This window comes from Sparus aurata, chromosome 21, assembly GCF_900880675.1.
Source record: "Sparus aurata chromosome 21, fSpaAur1.1, whole genome shotgun sequence".
Lineage (NCBI taxonomy): Eukaryota > Metazoa > Chordata > Actinopteri > Spariformes > Sparidae > Sparus > Sparus aurata.
Window position 1 is genome coordinate 30,586,301 of NC_044207.1, and position 25,179 is coordinate 30,611,479.

Consider the following 25,179-nt stretch of genomic DNA (forward strand, 5'->3'; position numbering starts at 1 on the left):
AGTGGCAAGATAAAAATAATTTCTTATAATGTAAATGGTCTGTTGAACCCATTAAAACGTAATAAGATACTAACTAAAATGAGGAAAGAACAAGCACAAATAGTATACCTACAGGAAACCCACCATGAGAAATGTAAAAGAATGGGTTTTACAAGCGTGTTTTCCTCTTCTTATAAAGCTGGACGAAGGAGAGGAGTCGCTATCCTTCTATCAGGCAAATTACACTTTGAAAAAGTATTCGAGATAAGTGATAGGGAGGGACGATTTATATTAGTATGAGGAAACATCGAGGGGGACCCAGTTAAGCTGCTAAATGTATACGCGCCACCCGGAGGTGACATCCACTTCTTCAAGAGAGTTGTTGATATGATGATATCAGAGACAGTAGGCCTTCTAATCTGTGTGGGAGATTTAAATATACACTTACGGCCAAAACTAGATACTTCTAAAGGGGAAGCACAGAATACGAAGTCACTGGTTAAGAAAATGAATACGTTATTTGAGGAGGTTGGCTTAATTGACATATGGAGAGACTTGCATTCCAGTCAAAGGGATTGTACCCATTACTCCTCACTGCACTCATTATACACAAGGATAGATTATTTTCAAACATTTGGAAAAGACAAAGACAAAATAAACACATGTGAAATTGGGACAATAGACTAAAGTGACCACGCACCTGTATACCTGTCTGTAGATCTAGACCTACAACCAAAAATTAATAACTGGAAACTTAATTCAAGCCTGCTCAATAATCCTCACTTTAAAGAACAGATTAAAAGAGAGATCCACTTCTACTTGGAAATTAGTGATAAAGGGGATGTACCCCCTCCCATTCTTTGGGATGCCCTAAAGGCTGTCCTGAGAGGGAAAATTATAGCAATATCCTCCTACAAAAAAAAAGATGAGAAATAAAGAATTACAAGATAAATTAAATGAATTAGAGAAAAAACATAAAGAGAAAACAGCACCGGATCTACAGGAGACATTAATAATTTAACAATGTATGACATTAAGAAAAATCTAATGTGTCTTAAACAAAGATATTATGAAGGTGGATCCAAATCAATGAAGGTTCTGGCCTGGAAACTTAAAAAGAAAACAGCACAGAACACAATTCATAAAATTAAAGATCCAATGACCAAAACAACAAAAAATAAACTAAATTAAATTCTGGGAGCCTTTGAAACATTTTATAAGACTTTTTACACTAAAAAGGCATGAGGCTGAAATAGATCATTTTTTGGATTCTCTGGAATTACCGGTGTTAAATGAAGAACAGAATAAAATAATGATTGGGGACATAGCAGAAAAAGAACTAAAAATAGCAATAAGTAAACTCAAATCAAATAAATCACCAAGATCAGATGGCTATACGGCAGAATGGTATAAGGAGTTGAAAGAAGAGCTGATACCAGTGATGCTTCCTACATTGAATTGGGCTTTAAAGGAGGCCCAAACAACACCCAGTTGGAAGGAAGCAATAATATCTGCCATTCCAAAAGAAAATAAGAATAAATTAGAATGTGGATCTTATAGACCTATATCGGTTCTTGATATAGATTACAGGCGTTTACTTCTATCATGGCTAGACGATTAGAAAATGGTTTTTTACCTATTTTAATACTTAATGACCAGACAGGTATATTCGAGGGCGTCCAACGCAAGATAATATACGACGAACGTTACAAATTATTAAACACATCCAATAATAAAATAACATAAAATAGCAGCTATGGTAATTAGTATCGATGCGGAAAAGGCCTCTGACTGGAGTTTTCTATATCGAGTTTTACATAGATTGGCCTACACGAAACGATAATTAAAACAGCACAAGCATTATATGATAAACCCACTGCTAGAATTAAATGGCTGCTGATCAAATAGTTTTACTTTGGAAAGAGGCACAAGGCAAGGCTGTGCATGTTCACCATTATCATTTGCATTATATTTAGAACCACTAGTGCAGTGCCCGTAAGAAAAGTGTATTAAGTGGGAGATTAAGAAGCTTTTTCATGGATGGCCAAATGAGGCTGTGTTTGAAGGTGGGACGTCAGGGATATTTGGGTTTGTTGTGAAATCCGATATTCCAGGGTATAATTGGCTGTTTTTGACTATTTTTGATTTTGCCATTATATTTCACCTTAAAAACTATTTACTTGGTGTCATTATTTTCAGCACAACCTCACATGTGTGACTGTACAGTTATTTTTTCATTTTGACAAACTGTATTAACACAGTGGACCTAAAATCACAAAAAAAAACATAAAATCCGAGTAGAAAAAGTTAGATTTTTTTACTGTGAAAACCACAAATATGTTTAACAAACCATTTTTTATTACTTATAATGCAAATATAAATTGTTGTTTGCTAAATATGTGCATACATTTAAAAAATTTACAAAGTTATATGTAACTATTTACATTTAAATGCAGGCAATGCTCATTCAGCTTCTCCTCATTGTTTTGACTTATTAAACAAAAAACCGACTCCACTACACACTAAACACTACATAACACACTAACTACACACTCCAAACACGCTAAATGTCACAAATCTCTCAACTCTCAATATCTCTGTCTGTACACCGACCGTCGTTGCCTGTCATTCATCTGCCTACGTCCCTCCCACAACTTCCTGTTCCTCAACAACCAAACTTGCTACTTGGACACTTTCATGACAAAAGCCCGTTTTTACCGTTTCTTCCTGCACCAGACACAAAGCCGATAAACGTGACGGCAATGTTTGCGAAAAAGCGTGGCTGACATTATTTACCCTAGGTCCGGTTTTGGACGTGCCGGTGCGTCCGGTCCGTCGACTTGGGAGGTGGGCCATGTGGGTGGGCTAGCAGTTAGCTACACACGAACATCCACAGATTCCGATTCCACTTTGTTGTCCGCGCGTCTCCGGATCTCCTCAGACCCGAACAGACTCGGTCCAACAGTCAGTTTAGATGCAACGAACAGAACGGGACCGAACCGCTGGCAAAATCCCGGTCCAGCTCGCGCCTGCAGGTATAAATCTGCTTGTTTCTTAAGATGGGGGGTCGCGGTGGGCTCTGCAGTGATTGGCTCTGGTGCGCACGTGACTGTAGTGGCTCCTGTGGACAATGCTCGTGGAATTCGTAAAGCATTTATGAAACAATTTATTAACGGTATCATTGCAGTCCAAACAAATGCGAAGTCGCACACCCTTGAACCACGCAGCAGCCATGTTGAAAGTCTCAGGTCAGTCTGATCCTGATCCGCAGAGACAGACAGACAGAGATTCCTTGCTTTTATAGAGAGATGTTTGGTGGGTCAGGATCTGAATCACGACACATTAAAACAGCATCTATATGATCATAACTTATCTGCGGGTTTAGTTTAGTTTACTCCAGCGGTGCTTTGCTCTGTGTGAACGACCAACGGCGGAGATATACATATATATATATATATATATATATATATATATATATATATATATATTAAATATCAGAATAAGAATAGTGCAATATGTACAATATTTTACATTCACATTTACGCTATGGAACAGATATTAATATATATTTAGATAATATAATAATAAGAAGTGCAAAACAAAGAGAAATTCTGCAAAACTTTGTACATTCAAATGTGTAAACAAGTCGCAGATTTTTCCCTCATATTTTTATTTTGTATTTGTCATGACTCCATGGCGGAAGTGGTTAAGTAAATAGAAATAGCACTAAAAAGTAGAACATACTGCTAAACAATCACCTGAAAGCAGAGTGACTGTCATAACAACAAACATGGACCAATGGGTTTTCCCAGGAAATGTGGCCCCGCTCTTATTTGCAGCGAGTCAAGGGAGGTGTTTCTGAACTGCTGAGCGGGTGCCAGGAGAGGCCACAGGTTGCCACTACGGTGTCACTACCTGCCAATGCCACTGGGAGGATCTTGGTGCTGCTGACCTAAAAGTATACATTCCAGAAGACTCTCATGTAATCTTAATTTCTGTGCAAGAAAAAAATAAGTGTAATGGATAGACTGGGTTATGACTAGGGCTGGGCGATATGGCCTAAAAATTAAATCTCCGATTTTTTCACACCAAACTCGATTTACGATTTTAATCGATTTTTTTTTCTCTTCTCAAGACCAAACCTCAAATTACAAAGAAATTAATAAAGGCATTGTTTTTATTTTAATGCTATGATTTACAACAAATTAGCCCTGCCACTGTAAACAGTGCAGCTTCAAACTCACATAAAAAAGTCCATCCTTTTGAAAAGACTGTGTCCCTTTTTGATAAAATGCTTTTGTGAACATATATTTAACATGTCAGATTGCTTGCTACTATAAAAGCAGATAAGTTTCCATATTGGTTTTGATAAAGTGTCAATATAAGTTTCATTAAATCCTTTATTTTGCAAAAGGTGCCTTTGTTTTCAAAAAAGTATTTTATATCCCTGAAGATCTGTAATCTAAATTAAACATCTGCATGCTGCACAGTAAACATGACATGTTGGTAGATTTTACTAATTTTTGTCCAGGAAGACGAGCCCGTCTGCTTCCTCTGGCTTGAGACATCATGCCCCGTTGTGGCTTCGTAACACAAACCTGGGGTCGAACATTTTCTGCATGTGGATGAATCTGCGGCGTTTCCACTGTAAATACGGACAGCATGTCTTTAACGATATGCAACGTGACGTCATCTGTATCAGCTGTCCACCGGGACCCTTTCTTCTCATACGGGACACAATGATTAAATGATTCCGCTAATGTTGGCTGCTTTATAGCGGATACGTGTGGGCTGCCGCGGTCTGTACATCTTGTAGTGAACAACAAGTGTCCCACTGCGATCCAGGCGTCTGTTTGAGATGCTGAAATAAATGGTTCGGTCCGCTGCCTTTAGTTGCAACAGCCTTTGAACAAACTTTGCAGCAGATGGTGGTTTGTTCGAGGTCTGACGCCACAAAACCGAGCTACTAACGAGACACTGCCTTTTTATGAACGAACTCCTTGCTCGCTCCATGTTGTGTTTGTTTCTCTGTGGAAAGTCAATGCGGGGAGGAGGGCGGAGCCGACTATGAACTACGGGAGCCCACGAGGAGCAGCGGCGGAGCAAGTTAAATAAAAAAATCGATTTTCATTTTTAAAAATCGTCCTAAACCAAAAACTCGAATTAATCGATTTTGCCGATTTTTCGCCCAGCCCTAGTTATGACCCAACAAAAGGTTGGCATTAGGTTATCTTTTATATAATACCTATGGATATTTGACGTGACGGTCTAAGTGTATGATGAAGGTACTCTATAAGATTTGGTTGCTGTTCTGAGAATATATTGGTACGAGACTGGCAGCCATTGTGTTGAAGGGTCTGGTGGATCAGTTCAGAAACCACACGATGTACTGATGCATAACTGATCTGCTATAGGCTCCCACGGATTATAATATAAAAGTGATGCTGTACTGTATAGGAGTGCTAGACGTGGATGCTGTCTCTGATGGGGATGAGTACCCTATTTTATTTATCAGTTTTCTTTTATTCTATAATTGTTTTTGTGCGTTATTTCTGATGTGTGATATGGCCTTCCCCTTGTTGTTCTTTGTTAACTGTTTAAGTTGTTGGTTTTTCTTCGTATTCATTTGTACTGGTCTATGCATTTGTTTTTGTCTCAAGTGTGTTGATGCTACTTCATGTAGGGAAGTGCAAACTATGACCTGTCTTTGATGGGATGTGTTCTCCCCCTATGTTCCTCATGTTCTTTCAATATGTGGCAGAACCTTCCCTCTGACACTGTCTGATCTGTTAGCCAGTTGTGTACTTGTTTATCGGAAAGCTCAATATTGAGCATAATCACATATACTCAATAACGATATTGGCATTAAAATGAAAAGACAAAAAAAGGATCTCTGAGTGCACAAACTGACTTAGACTGAGATGGTAAATGTTAATTAAAGGTTAATTATATTACTTACAGCTTAGTTAAGTATACATTATGGTTAGAGTTAGTGAAGTGTAGATAACAATTAGAGTTAGTTAAGTGTACATAACAGTTAGTAAGAGTAAGTTAAGTGTAGGTAATGGTTACTTAGCTTAAGTTTAAGTAAATGTTAGTTAGAGTAAGTTAAGTGTAAGAAAAGGTTAGTGAGAGTCTAGTGTTAGTAAAAGTTAGTGAGAGTTAGTTTACTGTTAGTAAAAGTTAGTAAAAGTTAGTGAGAGTTAGTTTACTGTTAGTAAAAGTTAGTGAGAGTTAGTTTAGTGTTAGTAAAAGTTAGTAAAAGTTAGTGAGAGTTAGTTTACTGTTAGTAAAAGTTAGTGAGAGTTAGTTTACTGTTAGTAAAAGTTAGTGAGAGTTAGTTTACTGTTAGTAAAAGTTAGTAAAAGTTAGTGAGAGTTAGTTTACTGTTAGTAAAAGTTAGTGAGAGTTAGTTTAGTGTTAGTAAAAGTTAGTAAAAGTTAGTGAGAGTTAGTTTAGTGTTAGTAAAAGTTAGTGAGAGTTAGTTTAGTGATGGTAAAAGTTAGTGAGAGTTAAAGGGATTTGAAGGTGTATTTTTTGCCACAGTGCTACTGCTGATGATTACAATGTTGATGTCACTGACCATGCGCAGGCGGTGTGCATAAAGCACCTCGGGTTCATCTGGTTTCCTGGTTGGCACAGCAACATTCCATCGCTGAAGCTCCGCCCTCATCTCTGCCGGGCTGAAGAGGACTGCCGGGTCGCCATGGCAACGGTTAATCAGCTCCACCAAATGCTCCTTATAGTGAGCCCTGACAGAACAGATGGGTGGAGATGTTTCAGGCAGTCTGTTACTGGGAGCACTGGTCTGAATGGCAGTAGCCTCTGTGTTCAGGCAGTCTGTTACTGGCTACTGGTCTTAATGCAGGAACACACTGGCCCAACCGTTGGCTGTCTGAAGCGTTTGGGGAGACTCGGACGAGTTCGGGAACAAATGTGTTCGGTGTGTTCAGCTAGGTGGAAGCTTTTGGAGCCGCGCAGACATTGTCTGCTCCGATTCAACATGCGAAGTCTGAGAAGGTTGGCTGTCGGATGATTGTAATGCATCGGATACTCTAATTGGTTGTCTGTTCAATGACCATTCTGATTGGCGGTGTGCTAGCGAATCAGCCCGGTGTGTGGGAGGGGCGGAACAAACCACTTTTTCCCTACTGCGACATCTTCGTATAATAACGAGCCTGGAGCAGACAACACGACCATCAGCTCAGCCATAATGATCTGTCAAGTAATGCCAAGAACTGTATTCCACAAACGTCTTCTCAGGTCAAACGAATACTGAACCATTACGTTGTGCGCTTTGTTTTTCTCTAAAAATCTATGGTCTGCACTCCGTTCCTTCATTTCCTGTTTTCATGTTTTGGAGTAATGGCACAAGACTAGCGCCACCCGATGTTAAGGAGGCTTACTGCATCGTGCGCAAGCGCAGAACGTACATGCTGCTGTGTAGTTGGCAGTTGCCGAGGCGGTCTGTTTCAATGCAACTTTTCTGCCGAACGGCTCAGACGAGAGGCAACGGAGTGGTCAGATAAAGGCAGCTGGCCGTTGGTTTGAGTCTGGGCCGTGTGTTGGGGCCTTTACTGGCAGTAGCCTCTGTGTTTAGATAGTCTGTTACTGGGAGCACTGGTCTTACTGGCAGTAGCCTCCGTGTTCAGGTGCAGCAGGTCGTCCACAAGGCTGCTCCCGTCTGCTGCCATCGTCTCTCAGCTCCAGAACCAAACACACACCTGAAAGTGAAGACAGGTGTATGTCATTAAACTGGGAGAGAAAAAGTTGGGCGTTATGAACAGAAAAAAAGAAAAACTCACCTGTCTGACTAGTGCCAGGGGAGCTGCCATTGGCTGGTTCAAACCAGGCAGGAGACATCCTGTAATACTGCATGACAAGAAACACACACTGTCCTCACATCACCTGCGCACACCAGAGCTGTCAGAGCAGCAGTGGCTCAGCTGGTTCTCACCTGGAGCAGCAGGTGTAGGCGGGGCACACTCCAGTCTCTCAGGTGGTACAGACAGTCTCTGGGGTGGTGAGCGTGGAGACCTTTGGTTCTACAGTCAGCAGAAAAGCTGCAGATCTGACAACAGTAAAATCCACATCGAACATCAAAGTCTGGAAAAAAGTGACCACGTGGTGGCGCTAAACTGTCTGTGAGTACATCCATCAACACTTTTTTTTTTTTTTGGCTTTTATCGGCTTAAATGATAGAACAGCTAAAGATATGATAGGAAAGAGGGTGAGAGAGAGAGGGGGAGTGACACGTGGCAAAGGGCGCCCAGGCCAGGACTGGAACCCAGGGCCGCTGCAGCGAGGACAAAGCCTCTGCACATGGGACGCCCGCTCTACCAACTGAACTAAACAGCGCCCAATACTTCCGCTTCTTTAGTATTTGAGATTTAAACTTTCAATATAAGAGAAGGGAATCACTTTGACACAGTAGAACACACAGTAGAACACGGGAGAACACACGGTAGAACACACAGTAGAACTACAGTAAAACACACAGCACATAGTAGGACACACAGTGGGAAACACAGTAGAACACAGTGGAACAAAGTAGAAAACACAGAAGATGTAAACTCACAGATCCGGGGCTGAAGGTCTGGCTGCAGCCTCCACAGAACTGATGCTGACACTGACTGCAGGTGAAGTGAAGACAGCCTCCTTTAGACAGACTGAACACACACTGACACTGTGGACACTCTGAGGTGACACAGACACACAAACAGTTAGACAGCAACCACACACTCATTCATCAACAGACAAAACAAAAACAGCAACTTTGCACCCAGTTTCAGTTCTCAGGAGGACCTGGGCTCAATTGCTGTTACCGATGCTGTTGTAGCGTAGCAGGGTGCTGCTGTTCTGGTCTGGCTGGTTCTGCTGCTGCCACCGTCTGAACTGTTGACAGGAAAGACCCTGATGCTGAGGAGACCACTGAACACACACACACACACACACAAACACACACACACAGGAAGTTAAGGTCTGTTTGTGTGTGTGTGTGTGTGTGTGTGTGTGTGTGTGTGTCTTACAGCTGATCTGCACTGACAGCAGGTACTCTTCCTACAGCTGGGACAGTCCATTCTCAACCTGTCAGCTTCGTGAAGCATCCCGAATGAACACTTTAACACACACACACACACACACACACACACACACACAAAGGGTTAAAATGTAATTCGACACTAATACACATGTTTGTATCTTCATCATGTAATCAGTTAAATGTTTCCAGTAACTCTCTCTCAGGTTCTTACATGGGCACACCAGCGGAAGTTTGGCATTTCCTGCAGCGCTCGATCTCTAAGCTTCCTTTGGAAGAGCTCATGAAGATGAGGAGGTAGGAAGTGACGTATCTGCACACAAACAAACAAACAAACAAACAGCTGATTCTTCCCAGAGCACTGGACCAACCATAGCATCAAGAGGTGAATCTGACTAACTGCAGTTGGGTCCAAAAGTCTAGCAGGTGAGTTCAGACAGAACCTCACGCTTACAACAACTACCATAAGTGTTTACTGAGTGAAGATTGATCATCAATAATAAGAATGATAACAATAATAATAATAATAATGACAATAATAATATCAACACAGCTCACAGATCAGTTCTGAAGAAGAATTGTTAAATATTGAACATTCAATATCTTACATTTGATATTCAACTCAGTGAAGATATTTCAGAGTCAAACTGATGCAGCTCAAACTCCTCAGAACTCAGAGTAAGACCTCCACCTGTGTGTCCAGGTGACGTCTGACCTCACCTGTGTGTCCAGCAGGTTGAAGTAATCCATTGATTCTTCCATCCCTCCCTGACGTTTGATCTCAGGTCTGCCACACTGAGGACAGACGAGCTGTTCGATGCTCTTTTCTTTAATGGCCACCGAGAAAAACGTCTTAAAACACGTCTGACACAGGAAACAGTAGCAGTGAGTCATGGTGATGATCTACAGGAAAGACAGAGAGAGAAGAAGAAACATGGTGCTGATCTACAGTGGGGCAAAAAAGTAGTCAGCCACCAATTGTGCAAGTTCTCCCACTTAAAAAGATGAGAGAGGCCTGTAATTTTCATCATAGGTATACCTCAACAATGAGAGACAGAATGGGGGAAAGAAGCCAGGAAATCACATTGTAGGATTTTTAATGAATTAATTGGTAAATTCCTCTGTAAAGTAAGTATTTGGTCATGTACAAACAAGCAAGATTTCTGGCTCTCACAGACCTGTAACTTCTTTAAGAGGCTCCTCTGTCCTCCACATGTTACCTGTATTAATGGCACCTGTTTGAACTCGTTATCAGTATAAAAGACACCTGTCCACAACCTCAAACAGTCACACTCCAAACTCCACTATGGCCAAGACCAGAGAGCTGTCAAAGGACACCAGAAACAAAATTGTAGACCTGCACCAGGCTGGGAAGACTGAATCTGCAATAGGTAAGCAGCTTGGTGTGAAGAAATCAACTGTCGGAGCAATTATTAGAAAATAGAAGACATACAAGACCACTGATAATCTCCCTCGATCTGGAGCTCCACACAAGATCTCACCCATGTGGGGATAAAATGATCACAAGAACGGTGAGCAAAAATCCCAGAACCACACGGGGGGACCTAGTGAATGACCTGCAGAGAGCTGGGACCAAAGTAACAAAGGCTACCATCAGTAACACACTACGCCACCAGGGACTCAAATCCTGCAGTGCCAGACGTGTCCCCCTGCTTAAGCCAGTACATGTCCAGGCCCGTCTGAAGTTTGCTAGAGAGCATTTGGATGATCCAGAAGAGGATTGGGAGAATGTCATATGGTCAAATGAAACCAAAATAGAACTTTTTGGTAAAAACTCAACTTGTCGTGTTTGGAGGAGAAAGAATGCTGAGTTGCATCCAAAGAACACCATACCTACTGTGAAGCATGAGGGTGGAAACATCATGCTTTGGGGCTGTTTTTCTGCAAAGGGACCAGGACGACTGATCCGTGTAAAGGAAAGAATGAATGAGGCCATGTATCGTGAGATTTTCAATCAATCAATCAATCAAATTTTATTTGTATAGCCCTTTACAATAGCCAGACGGTACCCAAAGTGCTTTACATCAAAGCAATAAAATAATACATAAAAACACAAGAAAGTGCTACAGTGCTGCAAGAAAACACAAGAAAGTGCTACTAGTGCTGCAGGGTGTTAAAGGCCCTCTAAAAGTGCATAAAGTAAAAAACAGGCAAAATAAGTGCAGCTAAGAGCAGGACTACCCTAGTCAGAGTTAAATGCCAATCTAAAAAAGTGTGTCTTCAGCTTTGATTTAAAAAGGCTGAGGTCAGTAGTGGTGTGAATGTCAGGGGGCAGTCTGTTCCACAGCCTGGGAGCTGTGACAGCAAAAGAACGATCGCCCAACTGTTTAAGTCTTGACCTTGGGACCTCTAACAGGAGCTGGCCGGAAGAACGGAGGGCCCTGCCATGATCACGGATGTGTTGATATTAGTGTGTCGCCACCAGCGGTGACCAGCAGAGGGGCTGGTGGTTGTTACAGGTGTTGGATGCCGTGCTGTGATGGTTATTGGTAGACGTGCAAGAAGAAAAATAAAATAGAGATGTACGAGCGGTTAGCTCGGGAAACTAAACAAATGTCTCATCATTATAAAAAGATGAACAAAACATGGTACCAGGAGTAAAAGTAAAACGCAGGTCAGCATCAGTTTTTGCTCAAGATGGAGACTTTAAGGCCACCGGAGGGACTGCGACTGGTGGGAAATGTCGACAGCAACTGGCGGTCTTTCAAGCAGCAGTTTGAGCTGTACATGGCTGCCGTTGAACTGGACTCCAAATCCAACGGCAGGAAAATCGCGTTGCTGCTGACGGTAGCGGGTCCTCAAGCCATTGAAGTTTTCAATACGTTCGAGTTTGCAACGCCGGATGACAGAAATAAGTATGACGAAGTTATTGAGAAGTTCCAGGCGCATTGCTCACCACGAAAAAACAGTATATGAGAGATACGTGTTCCGTTCACGGATGCAACAGCCTGAAGAAACCTTTGATTGCTTTGTGACTGATTTAAAACTGAAGGCACAGTCATGTGAATTTGGGAATCTAAGAGACTCCATGATCCGTGATCAGATTGTGTATGGGATCTATGATAAACGGACCAGGGAACGGCTGTTAAGAGATGCTCAGTTAACTCTGGAGGAGGCAGAAAGACAGTGCCACGCAAGTGAGTTAGCACAACAGCACGCAAAGACATTCAGTGAAACAGGCGTCACTGCGGGACATGACAGTGCAAAAGTTGCAGTGGTAAAAAACAAAATGAAAAGAAATACGCCACAAAATAAAGACAAAAATGATGCAACTTACTCCTGCAAACGATGTGGTAACAGACATGAGCCCCGGCAGTGTCCTGCATATGGCAAAAAATGTTCAAAATGTAATGGAAAAAATCATTTTGCAAAACAGTGTCTGTCCAAAGGCAAACCCAAATCAGTGCGGCTAGTTGAAGAGACTGACCTAAGTGAAGCTTTCTTTGTGGGAGTGGTATCAAGTGACGATACGCAGACAGGAAAAAATGACAGGCGCTCAGAAAATGAAGACACATGGATTGTGTTACTTCCAATAAATGGAGCCATAGTAACACTAAGGATTGATACAGGTGCACAGGCTAACCTGATCAGCATGACAGAAATCAGTGCTATGAAAGAAAAGCCCAAAATAACCAAGAAAAGAGTGCCACTGAAAGACTACAATGGACAAGACATTGAAAGCAAAGGTCAGTGCAGACTAAAAGTAACAGTGAAGAATAAAACTTATAATGTACTGTTTTCAGTCGTACCTGAGGGCCTTGAGTCACTGCTTGGTGGGGTTGCATCAAAGAGATTGAATCTGGTGAGGAGAGTGTACCACATTAACTGTTCAGAAGCAGCAAGTGTACACACAAGCACAGTTGACTCCATTGTGCAGCGTTTTCATGATGTCTTTAAAGGATTGGGATGCCTGCCATACACATATAAGATTCAACTAAAAGAGGATGCAGTACCAGTAATCCATGCACCACGCAGAGTTCCAGCTCCACTTCGAGAGTGTCTCAAAAAAGAACTGGACAGGATGTGTCATTTGCAAGTCATCACAAAAGTGGAGGAACCTACTGAATGGGTAAACTCAATGGTGTGTGTGGACAAAAAGAATAAAAACAAAGAACTGAGAATATGCATGGATCCTGGTGATTTAAACAAAAACATAAAACGTGAGCACTACCAGATACCAAAGCGTGAGGAGATTGCAAGTGAAATGGCAGGAGCCAAATATTTCTCAAAGCTGGATGCAGCGCAGGGATTCTGGCAAATCAAGTTGGATGAGAAAAGTTCAAGTACTGCACTTTCAATACACCTTATGGCAGGTACAGGTTTCTCAGAATGCCGTTTGGCATAATCTCAGCCTCTGAGATTTTTCATCGTGCCATGGACAACATGTTAGAAGGGTTGGAAGAGGGTCCGTTGTTATGTGGATGACGGTGGTCGTCTGGGGCTCCACCCTTCAAGAACATAATGAAAGACTGACAAAAGTGCTCCAAAGGGTACGTGAAAATGGACTAAAACTAAACCGTGCCAAGTGCCAATTTGGTGTGCAGGATATAACATTTTTGGGTGACAAAATGTCTGCTCGAGATATTGAGCCTGATGAAAGAAAGATAAAAGCTATCCTAGGCATGCCACGCCCAACTGACAAGAAAGGTGTGCTGAGAGTGATGGGGATGATAAACTTTATTGGAAAGTTCATACCAAACTTGTCAGTGAGAATGTCGGCATTGAGAGAGCTCCTTCATGATTCCGCAGAATTCAAGTGGACAGCGAGAAATGAGAGTGAGTGGAATGCCCTAAAGACCACACTGACAACTGTCCCCGTGCTGGCTTATTACGATCCAACCAAGAAACTGAAGGTTTCCACAGATGCTTCAAAGGACGGGCTTGGAGCTGTCTTGCTGCAAGCTGAAGGAGATGGTTGGAGGCCAGTGGCCTATGCTCAAGATCCATGACTAAGACTGAAAGCAGATATGCTCAAATTGAAAAAGAGTGTCTTGGACTGGCTTATGGACTGGAAATGTTTCATTGCTATGTATATGGTCTTCCCACTTTCACAGTTGAGACAGATCATCGTCCTCTCGTGTCGATCATCAAGAAAAGCCTGAATGAGATGTCGCTGAGGATTCAGCGCCTCATCGTGAAAATGCAAAGGTACGACTTCGAGCTAATATACACACCAGGCAAGCACCTGGTGTTAGCGGATGCGCTATCAAGAGCGCCAGAGGAAAGTCACGTGAGCCTCACTGAAAAAGAAGTGGAAAATCATGTTAACATGATAGTTGAGTCTCTGCCAGTGTCTGATGCTAAATCAAAGCAAATAAGTGAAGAGACAGCTAGAGACAAGGAGCTACAGACAGTGATAGAACACTTACACAGTGGCTGGCCCAAGGGGTCCTGTCCGAAGTATTATCACATCAGATCAGAGCTAAGTGTGGTAAATGGACTGTTGTTAAGGGGCAATAGGATTGTGATACCACACAGCTTGAGAATGGAGATGCTACAGAAACTTCATGAGGGACACTTGGGAATAGAAAAATGTAAAAGGAGATCCAGAGACACTGTATACTGGCATGGTATAAATAAGGACATTGAAAACCATATTGGACAGTGTGAAACATGTAAAAAGTACCAGAGCAAGCAGGCAAGGGAACCCATGATAATTCTTGATCTTCCTACTGAACCCTGGAAGAAAGTAGGAACAGATTTGTTTCATTGTAATGGGAAAGACTATGTGATAGTCGTCGATTACTATTCAAACTTCCCAGAGATTGCCCTGCTCACAAGTGCAACTGCCAACAGTGTTATTACTCATGTCAAGTCCATATTTGCTAGGCATGGAATTCCAGAGACTGTACTTAGTGATAATGGTCCATGTTACAACTGCAGAGAATGGCAGCAGTTTGCAAAACATTATGGTTTCCACCATGTCACGTCCAGTCCTCATCATCCACAAGCAAATGGCAAAGCTGAAAAGGGAGTGCACATCATTAAGCAGCTTCTAAAGAAGGCCACAGACAGTAAGTCAGATCCTTATCTAGCTCTGCTGAGCTACAGGTCTGCCCCCCTTGACTGTGGTCAGTCCCCAGCAGAACTTTTGATGAATCGCAAGCTGTGCACCACACTGCCCTGCTACACAGAGGTCAAACAGAGAAATGAGATGCAGTCAAAAATGGAGAACCTGAAATGGAAACAGAAACAGCGTTATGACAAGTCAACAAGAGCTCTCAGACCACTTAGGAAAGATGATGTGGTGAGAATCCAAGACCAGGATGCATGGAACAAGAAAGCTACTGTTCTTCAGGAAATAGGACCAAGATCCTATGAAGTGAGAACTGAGGAAGGACGTGTGTTCAGAAGGAACCATCGCAACCTTCTGAAAACCAAAGAGACTTTTCAAGGGACACTGTGTGGTGATGCAGATGGGAAGGATGCTGTGTCACAGGCCGACACGGTGCCTGAGTTGAAATCTGATGGACATGTGCAGTTGGAGACAAGTGATGTTTCCACAGAGTTGCCTGTACTGAGGAGATCTGAACGTCAGATCAAAAGACCAGTTAAACTTGATCTTTGAGTCAGTGTACTGTTTAGGTTCCAAGCTGGAGTTTACAAAAGGTTGTCGTAATTGTGGTTGCAATAATTATGATTTATAGTACTGGCAATACATAAGTGTGTTAAGGCATGTGTTTCTCATGCTCATTGTTTACTACTTCACAGAAAGGGGGATGCGTTGATATTAGTGTGTCGCCACCAGCGGTGACCAGCAGAGGGGGCTGGTGGTTGTTACAGGTTGTTGGATGCCGTGCTGTGATGGTTATTGGTAGACGTGCAAGAAGAAAAATAAAATAGAGATGTACGAGCGGTTAGCTCGGGAAACTAAACAAATGTCTCATCATTTTAAAAAGATGAACAAAACAACGGACAGTTAAAATCTCTGACAGGTAGGAGGGAGCCAGGCCATTAATGGCGTAAAAAGCACACAATAAAAGTTTAAAATCAATTCTAAAACGTACTGGAAGCCAGTGGAGTGACGACAGCACAGGGGTAATGTGTTCACGCCTGGACGTGCCTGTTAGAAATCGGGCAGCAGCGTTCTGGACAAGTTGGAGACGCGAGATTAAAGACTGGCTGAGGCCGACATAAAGTGCATTACAATAGTCCAGTCTTGAACTGATGAAAGCGTGGATCGCCTTCTCGAGGTCCTGCCGACTTAAAAAAGGCTTCACTTTGGCCAGGAGACGCAGCTGAAAAAAACTTGTGCTGACAACAGACCTAATCTGTTTATGGAATCTGAGCCCACTGTCAAATGTTACCCCAAGATTCTTTACATGTGGTTTAAAAAAGGGCGCCAGAGTCCCAGAGCTTGTAATTAAAACATTTGACATAGATGGCGTGCCAAACAAAATACATTCGGTTTTGCTGTCGTTCAAGTGCAAAAAGTTCAGAGCCAGCCATTGTTTTACATCAGCGATACAGTCCAGTAACTGAGTAAGTGCAGTGTTTTCATTGGGTCTCATGGGCAAATGTAACTGTAAATCATCAGCATAAAATTTTGAGAGAAAACCTCCTTCCATCAGCAAGGGCATTGAAGATGAAATGTGGCTGGGTCTTTCAGCATGACAATGATCCCAAACACACCGCCTGGGCAACGAAGGAGTGGCTTCATAAGAAGCATTTCAAGGTCCTGGAGTGGCCAAGCCAGTCTCCAGATCTCAACCCCATAGAAAATCTTTGGAGGGAGTTGAAAGTCCGTGTTGCCCAGCGACAGCCCCAAAACATCACTGCTCTAGAGGAGATCTGCATGGAGGAATGGGCCAAAATACCAGCAACAGTGTGTGAAAACCTTGTGAAGGCTAACAGAAAACGTTTGACCTCTGTCATTGCCAACAAAGGGTATATAACAAAGTATTGAGATGAACTTTTGTTATTGACCAAATACTTATTTTCCACCATAATTTGCAAATAAATTCTTTAAAAATCAGACAATGTGATTTTCAGGATTTTCTTTTCTCATTTTGTCTCTCATAGTTGAGGTATACCTATGATGAAAATAACAGGCCTCTCTCATCTGTGGGAGAACTTGCACAATTGGTGGCTGACTGAATACTTTTTTGCCCCACTGTATATGAAATACAAACAGAGAAGAAGAAACATAGTGATGATCTACAGGAAATACAGAGAGAGAAGAAGAAACATGGTGCTGATCTACAAGAAATAACAACAGAGAAGAAGAAACATGGTGCTGATCTACAGGAAATACTGAGAGAGAAAAAGGTGAATGAGGCTGCTGTCTACTCTCTGACGATGTGTCTCTCACCTTACTGAAGGACACTTGCTCCTGACAGATGGGACAGCTGTGAGTCAGAAACTTGAGAGCTGACGAGAAATCGCGGTTTAGTTGGACCGCCTCCAAGACATCACCAGGGGTGAAACTCTGCTCCTCCATGGTCATCAGAGAGAGGAAGATGGCCGCTTGGTCCGGAGGTAGGTGAGTCGCCATCTGAAAAGGGAAGAGGAGGCTAGCTGAAACCAACTGAGACCCACTGAGACCAGCCAAAACCAACTAAGTCCAGCCGAGACAAGCTTCGACAAGTAGTAACCTGCTGGAACCTGCTGAGATCAATAGCTCTCACCTTGATGTGGTCTTCTCCAGCTCCTGGTTGTAGTCTTTCAGCACAGATGTCTTCATGTTGTACAGCTGCCCGTCCAGCAACTGGAACCAGAACCTGCACACCTGCTGTGCGTCTGTCTCTGGCTGCTTCTGACTGGATGATTCCTACAGGTTTCTCACCCTTCTGGTCTGTGCTGGACTCTCTGTCAAGCCTCAGAGCTCCCATCATTCTGCTGAGAGGCTCTGCAATGGGGTGAGGATATGACCAGGTGACTCAATACAGTACCACAGTACCATAGTACCACAGTAGCACAGTACTACAGTACCACAGCACCACAGCACCACAGTACCACAGTACTACAGCACCACAGTACCACAGCACTACAGTACCACAGTACCACAGTACCACAGCACTACAGTACCACAGTACCACAGCACTACAGTACCACAGCAATACAGTACCACAGTACCACAGTACCACAGCACTACAGTACCACAGTACCACAGCACCACAGCACCACAGTACCACAGCACTACAGTACCACAGTACCACAGTACCACAGCACTACAGTACCACAGTACCACAGTACCACAGCACTACAGTACCACAGTACCACAGCACTACAGTACCACAGTACCACAGTAGCACAGTACTACAGTACCACAGTACCACAGTACCACAGTACCACAGCACTACAGTACCACAGTACCACAGTACCACAGCACTACAGTACCACAGTACCACAGCACTACAGTACCACAGTACCACAGCACTACAGTACCACAGCACTACAGTACCACAGTACCACAGTACCACAGCACTACAGTACCACAGTACCACAGTACCACAGTACCACAGCACTACAGTACCACAGTACCACAGTACTACAGCACCACAGTACCACAGTACCACAGTACCACAGCACTACAGTACCACAGTACCACAGTACCACAGCACTACAGTACCACAGCACTACAGTACCACAGCACTACAGTACCACAGTACCACAGCACTACAGTACCACAGTACCACAGTACTACAGCACCACAGCACTACAGTACCACAGTACCACAGCACTACAGTACCACAGTACCACAGTAGCACAGTACTACAGTACCACAGTACCACAGTACCACAGTACCACAGCACTACAGTACCACAGTACCACAGCACTACAGTACCACAGTAGCACAGTACTACAGTACCACAGTACCACAGTACCACAGTACTACAGTACCACAGTACCACAGTTTTGAACAGTGAGCATATTTAGTGAAGATGGTGGAGCTTTGGAGGATATCCTGATCCCTGCTTTAGGTTTTTTTTATTTCACCAGCTTTCAGAAGCAAACAGGACACAGAGCAGATCTTTGTCTATGGTGTCATGTGACTTTACCTGAGCTTATGTGTCTCACCTGAGGAGGAGGAGGAGGAGGAGAAAGAGCTCACAAAGAGATTGTTGGAGGAGGAAGATGATGCAGGAGGAGCACTGAAGTCAATTCCAAGAAGTTCCTCAGTGTAAGATCTCCCCACCTTCACCTTCTTGGTCTGCTCCAATTTGCTGCCTGCCAGGATAAGGGGCAGGGGCTTCATTAGGTGTGTATAGCATGCTAAATATGCAACTTGTGGTCACATGATCATCACAGAGCTACAGGAAGTTTACCTTTATGTCCAGACAGCTGGGAGGGGCTTGTGGAGGAATGTGGTTGGATGCTGCAGGACAGCAGTTCAGTTACTGATTATGACCAATAATGAACAGCACAGGATGATCAGAGAGCTTCTCACCTTCCATCCACACCTGCAAGGGGCGGGTCTTGAGCCGCAGACCCGGCATAAAGTGGTGTGTCCTTCTGGAAGGCCCGCCTCATCTCTGCCACAAGCAGGGACAGGTTGGACACACCCTGACAGGAAGTGACACACAGGTTATTATGGTCTGGACCAATAAACAGGTTAACGAGCTGTTGTTGGCCCACTGTATCAGGATGGGAGGGGAGAAATAAAAGGTGAGCAGCTGTTGAGCAGGTAGTTCACATGTCAGAGAAGCTGACTTTTAGTCTGTAGGTTGTCGGTTAAATCCCTGACAGATTAAGACCAGATCAGATGTCCTCTCCAGTTTTTTTTCTGTGTTTAAATATCCTCAACAGAGAAGATAAATAAATGGTTTCTATCTCACACATTTGAAGCAGGTAAATTAGCAGGTATAGAAGCTATAGAGGGTAAAGAAACTATACAAGCTATAGAAGCTTCTATACCCGGTATATAAGCTTTAGAGGGTTTAGAGGATATAGAATGTAGAGCTCACTGTGTCTGACCATCACGCTGTCACTTTCTCTCTCCCCTTAAAATTGATCACCTCGCTTGCCCCAACACCTCACACGGTCAGCACCCACCACAACCTGAAATCCCTCCCTCCCTCCCTCTGCTCTCTCCTCGACTGTTCTTTCCTCATACCATCCACAGACCAGTTCATTCTAATGTCCACAGAGAAAGCCTCCTCCACTCTGTTATCCTCCCTCTCCTCCTCTGTAGGCGCTCTCTGTCCTCTCACCTCCCGACCGGCACTATCATCTCCCCTTCCTCCTCGCCTGTTTGAATCTCTGTGGACCAATAGATCAGTGCTACGAGCAGCAGAGAGAAAATGGAGATAATCACATCATCCTGACAACCTTGCTCACTTCCACCATCTCCTCTCTAACTTCACTAAATCTGCCTTCGATCACAGATCAACCCCTCCTTCCTCCCTCACTGCTGATGACTTTGCAACTTACTTTACCAAGAAAGTAAAAGACATCAGCTCCTCATTTACTCCTCTGCCTATCCAGAAAGAACCTCCTCCAACACTCACCTCTGATGGCCTCACCTGCTTCAGTCCTCTCTCCTCTGAAGATGTTCTCACACTAGTGACGTCTAACCGGGCCACCACCCTAACCCTCAAACCGATTCCCTCCTCCCTTCTCCAAAACATCTCTCATGACATCCTGCCATTCCTCACCTCTCTGATCAACTCCTCCCTCACTTCAGGCCTCTAGCTCCTCAACACAGCCACAGTAAAGCCACTCCTAAAGAAACCCACCCTGGACTCAGCTGACATCTGAAGCTACAGACCTGTATCTCTTCTTTCATTCCTCTAAAACCCAGAACGTGCCATCTACAACTAACTGTCCTCCTGTCTTTCACAAAATGAACTCCTTGACCCAAATCAGTCCGGCTTCAGGACCGCTCATTCCACTGAGACGGGCCTCCTCACAGTGACTGAGTCTCTCGGTGCCTCCAGAACCTCGTCCCACTCGTCAGTCCTTATTCTCCTCGACTTATCTTCTGTGTTCGACAGTCAACCACCAAATCCTCCTCTCCACTCTGACTGAACATCGCTGACTCAGCTCTAACCTGGTTCACATCATACCTGACAAATCTCACCTTTCAGGTCACCTGGAACGGCTCCTTGTCCAAATCCTGTTTTCTGGAAACTGGTGTCCCTCAAGGCTCAGTATCAGGACCGGTTCTGTTTCCACTAACACTAGATGACGAGGCTCTGCAGTCACATCACATGGATTCTCTGACCGCTGTTCTGCTGACGACACCAACTGTTCCTCTCTTTCCCCTCGTCCTCCTCCAACAGCCACGTTGTGACGCTCATCTCTGAATGTCTGCATCATCTCTGCTTGGACAGCTGCTCATCACCTCAAACTCAACCTGAGTAAACCTGAACTCCTCTTCATCCCGGGACAGACTGCCCTCACATGGACCTGTTAGTCACTGCTGAAGATGTCACAGTATCGCCTTCACTGGCGACAAGGAACCTGGGCGTAATACTCGACGATGGACTGTCCTGCACCCCCAACATCACTGCTGTGGCCCGATCCTGCAGATTTGCCTCTACAACATCTGCAGGATCTGCAGGATCCGGACTTTCCTCAAAGGACGCAACACACCTCCTGGTCCAAGCTCTGGTCATCTCCCACCTGGACTACTGCAACTACCTCTTGGCTGGACTTCCAGCCTCTGCAACTAAACCATTGCAGTGTATCAAGAACGCTGCAGCACACCTCATTTTCAATCTTCCCAAATTCTCCCATGTGACCCGCCTCCTCCGTGACCTCTACTGGCTTCCTGTTACAGCCCGGTTCAATTCCAGACGCTGGTGCTGGCCTTCAAGGCCGTCAATGGAACTGCACCCGTCTATCTCCAAACACTGGTCAGAACACACGCCCCACTTAGAGCACTTCACTCTTCTACAACAGCGGGCAGGCTGGTACCAGTGAAGTCTCGACTCTTCTCAGTTCTGGAGCCTCAGTGGTGAAACGAACTCCCGACCAACGTCAGGACAGCAGAGTCACTCTCTGTCTTCAGAAAAAGACTCAAGACTCATTTTTCAGACTTCACCTCGACATATGATTTTATCGATGATTAAAGCTGCAAGCAGCGATGAACGGGCCCTCACAGTCCACGCGCATCGGGGCATGCCGATTACCCGGCCCCATTGCCTGATTATTGTGTACGCATCTCTTAACTGTCCGTGTTTCGGACAGTGCAGGAAGGGGTTGAATGTCATTTCCTGTGTCCTACATGTGGCACTCTGACTATGACTGTATATTGGCCTATGTGTTCAGGGCTGGACTCTTATCAAGCATGTGAAGTTTGGTCCAGATAGGCATAGGCCAGAAGATGTAGGTCTTTTATTAATTGGTGTCCTGCTCCTGCCGGAATTAAATAATGTACACTGAAGTTAGAAGAACTCTCTGCAATGTACTTAAAAACAAAATGGAAATTTTAATAATTTTTGATTATTGATTGGCGGCGACGCTGTCTGAGGGTGTGCTCACCTTTTAGTTGCATGTCATCTTGTAGTGTATGATATGGAGGAAAAAACCTGTCATGTAAATAGGATGTTTGTCTGACATCCTGTGTCCAGTAGGTGGCGCTATGGATATGACACAGTATTGATGCGTGGAGGTATTCAGGGAGACATCGTATACATGTGTGATGAATTTGTTGTACATGGGAAATTGTATGTTGAAGGTAAAAGGTCTGTGGTGTTAAATCTGTAGGAGTTTGTTGAAGTACGAGGCATGGAAATGGATCAAAGTGAAAATGGATCAAAGTGAAAGGGTGAAATGGGAACTTTGAATCAAAATGGACGACTTCCTGTTGGAGTGACAATTGGGTACCCTGATGTTTTTTGTGTGTCTGGTCATGATACATATGCATACCGAATGCCATTCATGTATGTGCATGTAGGAGGCGGGGCTTTGATTGTTAATATTCCAGGGAGTGCCATAGAGTCCCCTGGTAAACGCCTTTCATCAGCTATCATCAGGAGGGCATTGGCAATAATTGTACCAAGTTTCGTGTTAATCCGACCGACTGATGTGGAGATATAAAATACTTCAATTTAAAATACGCCACCAAGTGGTAATTGACCAAAATTTTGCACAGAGCCTAAGGGGCTCATGGGGAAGTAGTCACTTGAGTTTGATGTCATTTGGACACACCAATGTGGAGATATGCAACACTTACTGTTTGGAACGAAATCTGCAGGCAGTAAATTCTTTTGACAGGATATTTGGCATCAATCAGAAGAATTGATCAGCTCAGACTAATATGATTCTGAGGGATCAACCAACTTTGAAACACTTCCCAACTGCTCCCTAACCGGCTGACTGACTGGATAAACTAGCTATGTCTGACTGAGCATGCTCAGTGGGTCTCACCTGGGTCCAGTTTTTCAATCCGTCCAGACTGATGTTACCAGAGGTATCCACACAGGGACAGGATGGGTTGATCACCATGGAGACAGAGGGACAGACGTAACAGCGAGGTCGGGATACAGGGTGGGTCTCATGAAGCCAGATGCACACTGGGATATTATACTCATTTCCTATAGAAACACATGATATCATGATCCAGACCAGACTGATTCAGACCAGACTGATTCAGACCAGAGCAATCTAGACCACATGTGGTTTTGACACATGGTTGAGTCTGGTAGAAGCGGTGTAAGTTATATACATGTTGGTTTGGTTTTGTTTGGATCAGCAGTCATGGTGGAAGGTGTTAATGAATCAAAGTAATGAGCTGTAGAAGACGAGCTGTCTGTCCAATCAGCTGTTGCAGACTCTCATTACAGTAAAGTGACACAAAATGGCCGACAGGAAGATTCACCTTCATAGTGAACAGGAACAGTCCCAGCCAGGTAAACAAGCTTCTTCTTCTCTTTGTGTGGAAAACCTGTGAGAGGGGACAACAACACACCTTCAAGTCACTCAAAATCAATAATCATCCTTAATCATCAGTGACAAATCACCACGGATGATGTCAGAGAGGGTAATATAATACCTCAAATAACCCCACTATAGAAAAACTGAACTGTACATGTTTTCAATTGGGACCAAACCAGGTTTGTGCAGCAGTGTGGAGTGTCACTCCATGGTCCGTGTGTGTGAAGTGTTAGAACCTTGCTGATCAGTTTTCTGATAGTGGAAGCTGCTATGTTGTTCTGCTACTAGCACACTGCTCCTACAGTGATTGTTTGTCCTCATGGACGGATTAAAAACAACAGAAAGAACCAGAATGTGAGGCAGATCCTGACAGTGTTTTCAAACCGAGTGATTGCAACTGAAATGTCACACTGCACAGAAAAATGTCTGTTGTGTTCCCTCTGCAGAATTCAGCCATGCTAGACATGCTAAATAACATGCAAACGAACAAAAGTGCTAACTAACAAGCTAGTGAGTGAGTGAGCGAGTGAGAGAGTTATTTTTGTACTTACAGTAAAATTCAACGTAAAGACGAAGATCAGAGAAGAGCGACCGAACCTTCTGAAGATCATACAGAGTTTCTACTGGATAACTGTACTGACACTGAGGAGAGGGGAGAGAGGGGAGAGGAGGAGAGGTTTTAGTTTTATAAGTCCCTTTATTGAGCCACTTCAAGAAGCAAACAAAATCCCTCCTTCACCTGCTTCAGGACAACAACAACAACAACAACAACGACAACAACAAAATCAACACCAACAACACAAAGAGAGATTCAGAGATGTATATCCAGCTCCCCGTCCTCCCCCACATTTAGGGTTTTTGATGCTGATGTGATGAAGTGCTTTTCTCCTCACAGCCTGAAACATGTCCAGGTAAGGAGTTTCAAACGACAGCAGCTGACCTTCCCCCTCCTGCCACTCCCCCACCACTGGGGTGATGAACAGAGAGGGGAAGCTGTATTCACTCCACTGATCACACAGCGTTCCATCTTCTGCAGTCTCTCTCAGGTGTTGATTGATCAGCCTGATAGAGGGGATGTTGCTGTTGTTTTACAGATTGTCCACAGATGTCGCCGTCATCTTCATTCAATGGCCCAGTTTGGTGCAGCCAGCTCCTCTCAGATTGGCTCACAGTCTGGCAGACTGCAGAGTTCGAGTGCTGATGAAGCTGTTTAAGGACAGAGGTTCCTCAAACAGCCACACATCCGGAGTCTCTGCAGTGTCACACTTAAACATCTGCCAAGCCCGCAGAACCGAGGTGTAGACAGGAGCCAATCC

General features: G+C 43.9%; 1 protein-coding gene across 8 annotated transcripts in view; it reads right to left on the reverse strand.

Annotated features, from left to right (window-relative positions):
* LOC115572697 (E3 ubiquitin-protein ligase RNF31) overlaps nucleotides 1-25,179 on the reverse strand; it is a 41,449-nt gene that overhangs the window by 9,120 nt on the left and 7,150 nt on the right. Inside the window, exons 2-19 of one of the 8 annotated variants that reach the window (XM_030403084.1) lie at nucleotides 24,415-24,505; nucleotides 23,808-23,873; nucleotides 23,357-23,523; nucleotides 19,444-19,546; nucleotides 19,309-19,358; nucleotides 19,061-19,232; nucleotides 17,668-17,888; nucleotides 17,352-17,534; nucleotides 9,740-9,922; nucleotides 9,234-9,332; nucleotides 9,009-9,098; nucleotides 8,805-8,910; nucleotides 8,558-8,676; nucleotides 7,937-8,050; nucleotides 7,785-7,851; nucleotides 7,610-7,703; nucleotides 6,563-6,731; nucleotides 3,621-3,931 (exon numbers count right to left, since the gene is read on the reverse strand). In XM_030403084.1, the coding sequence (XP_030258944.1) occupies nucleotides 3,809-3,931; nucleotides 6,563-6,731; nucleotides 7,610-7,703; nucleotides 7,785-7,851; nucleotides 7,937-8,050; nucleotides 8,558-8,676; nucleotides 8,805-8,910; nucleotides 9,009-9,098; nucleotides 9,234-9,332; nucleotides 9,740-9,922; nucleotides 17,352-17,534; nucleotides 17,668-17,888; nucleotides 19,061-19,232; nucleotides 19,309-19,358; nucleotides 19,444-19,546; nucleotides 23,357-23,523; nucleotides 23,808-23,873; nucleotides 24,415-24,505 (2,217 nt within the window). In that variant the 3' untranslated portion in view covers nucleotides 3,621-3,808. Of the gene's footprint in view, nucleotides 1-3,620; nucleotides 3,932-6,562; nucleotides 6,732-7,608; nucleotides 7,704-7,784; nucleotides 8,051-8,557; nucleotides 8,677-8,804; nucleotides 8,911-9,008; nucleotides 9,099-9,233; nucleotides 9,333-9,739; nucleotides 9,923-17,351; nucleotides 17,535-17,667; nucleotides 17,889-19,060; nucleotides 19,233-19,308; nucleotides 19,359-19,430; nucleotides 19,547-23,356; nucleotides 23,524-23,807; nucleotides 23,874-24,414; nucleotides 24,506-25,179 lie in introns of those variants that run through there. The other 7 variants (XM_030403087.1, XM_030403088.1, XM_030403083.1 and 4 more) reach the window with 7 other exon arrangements.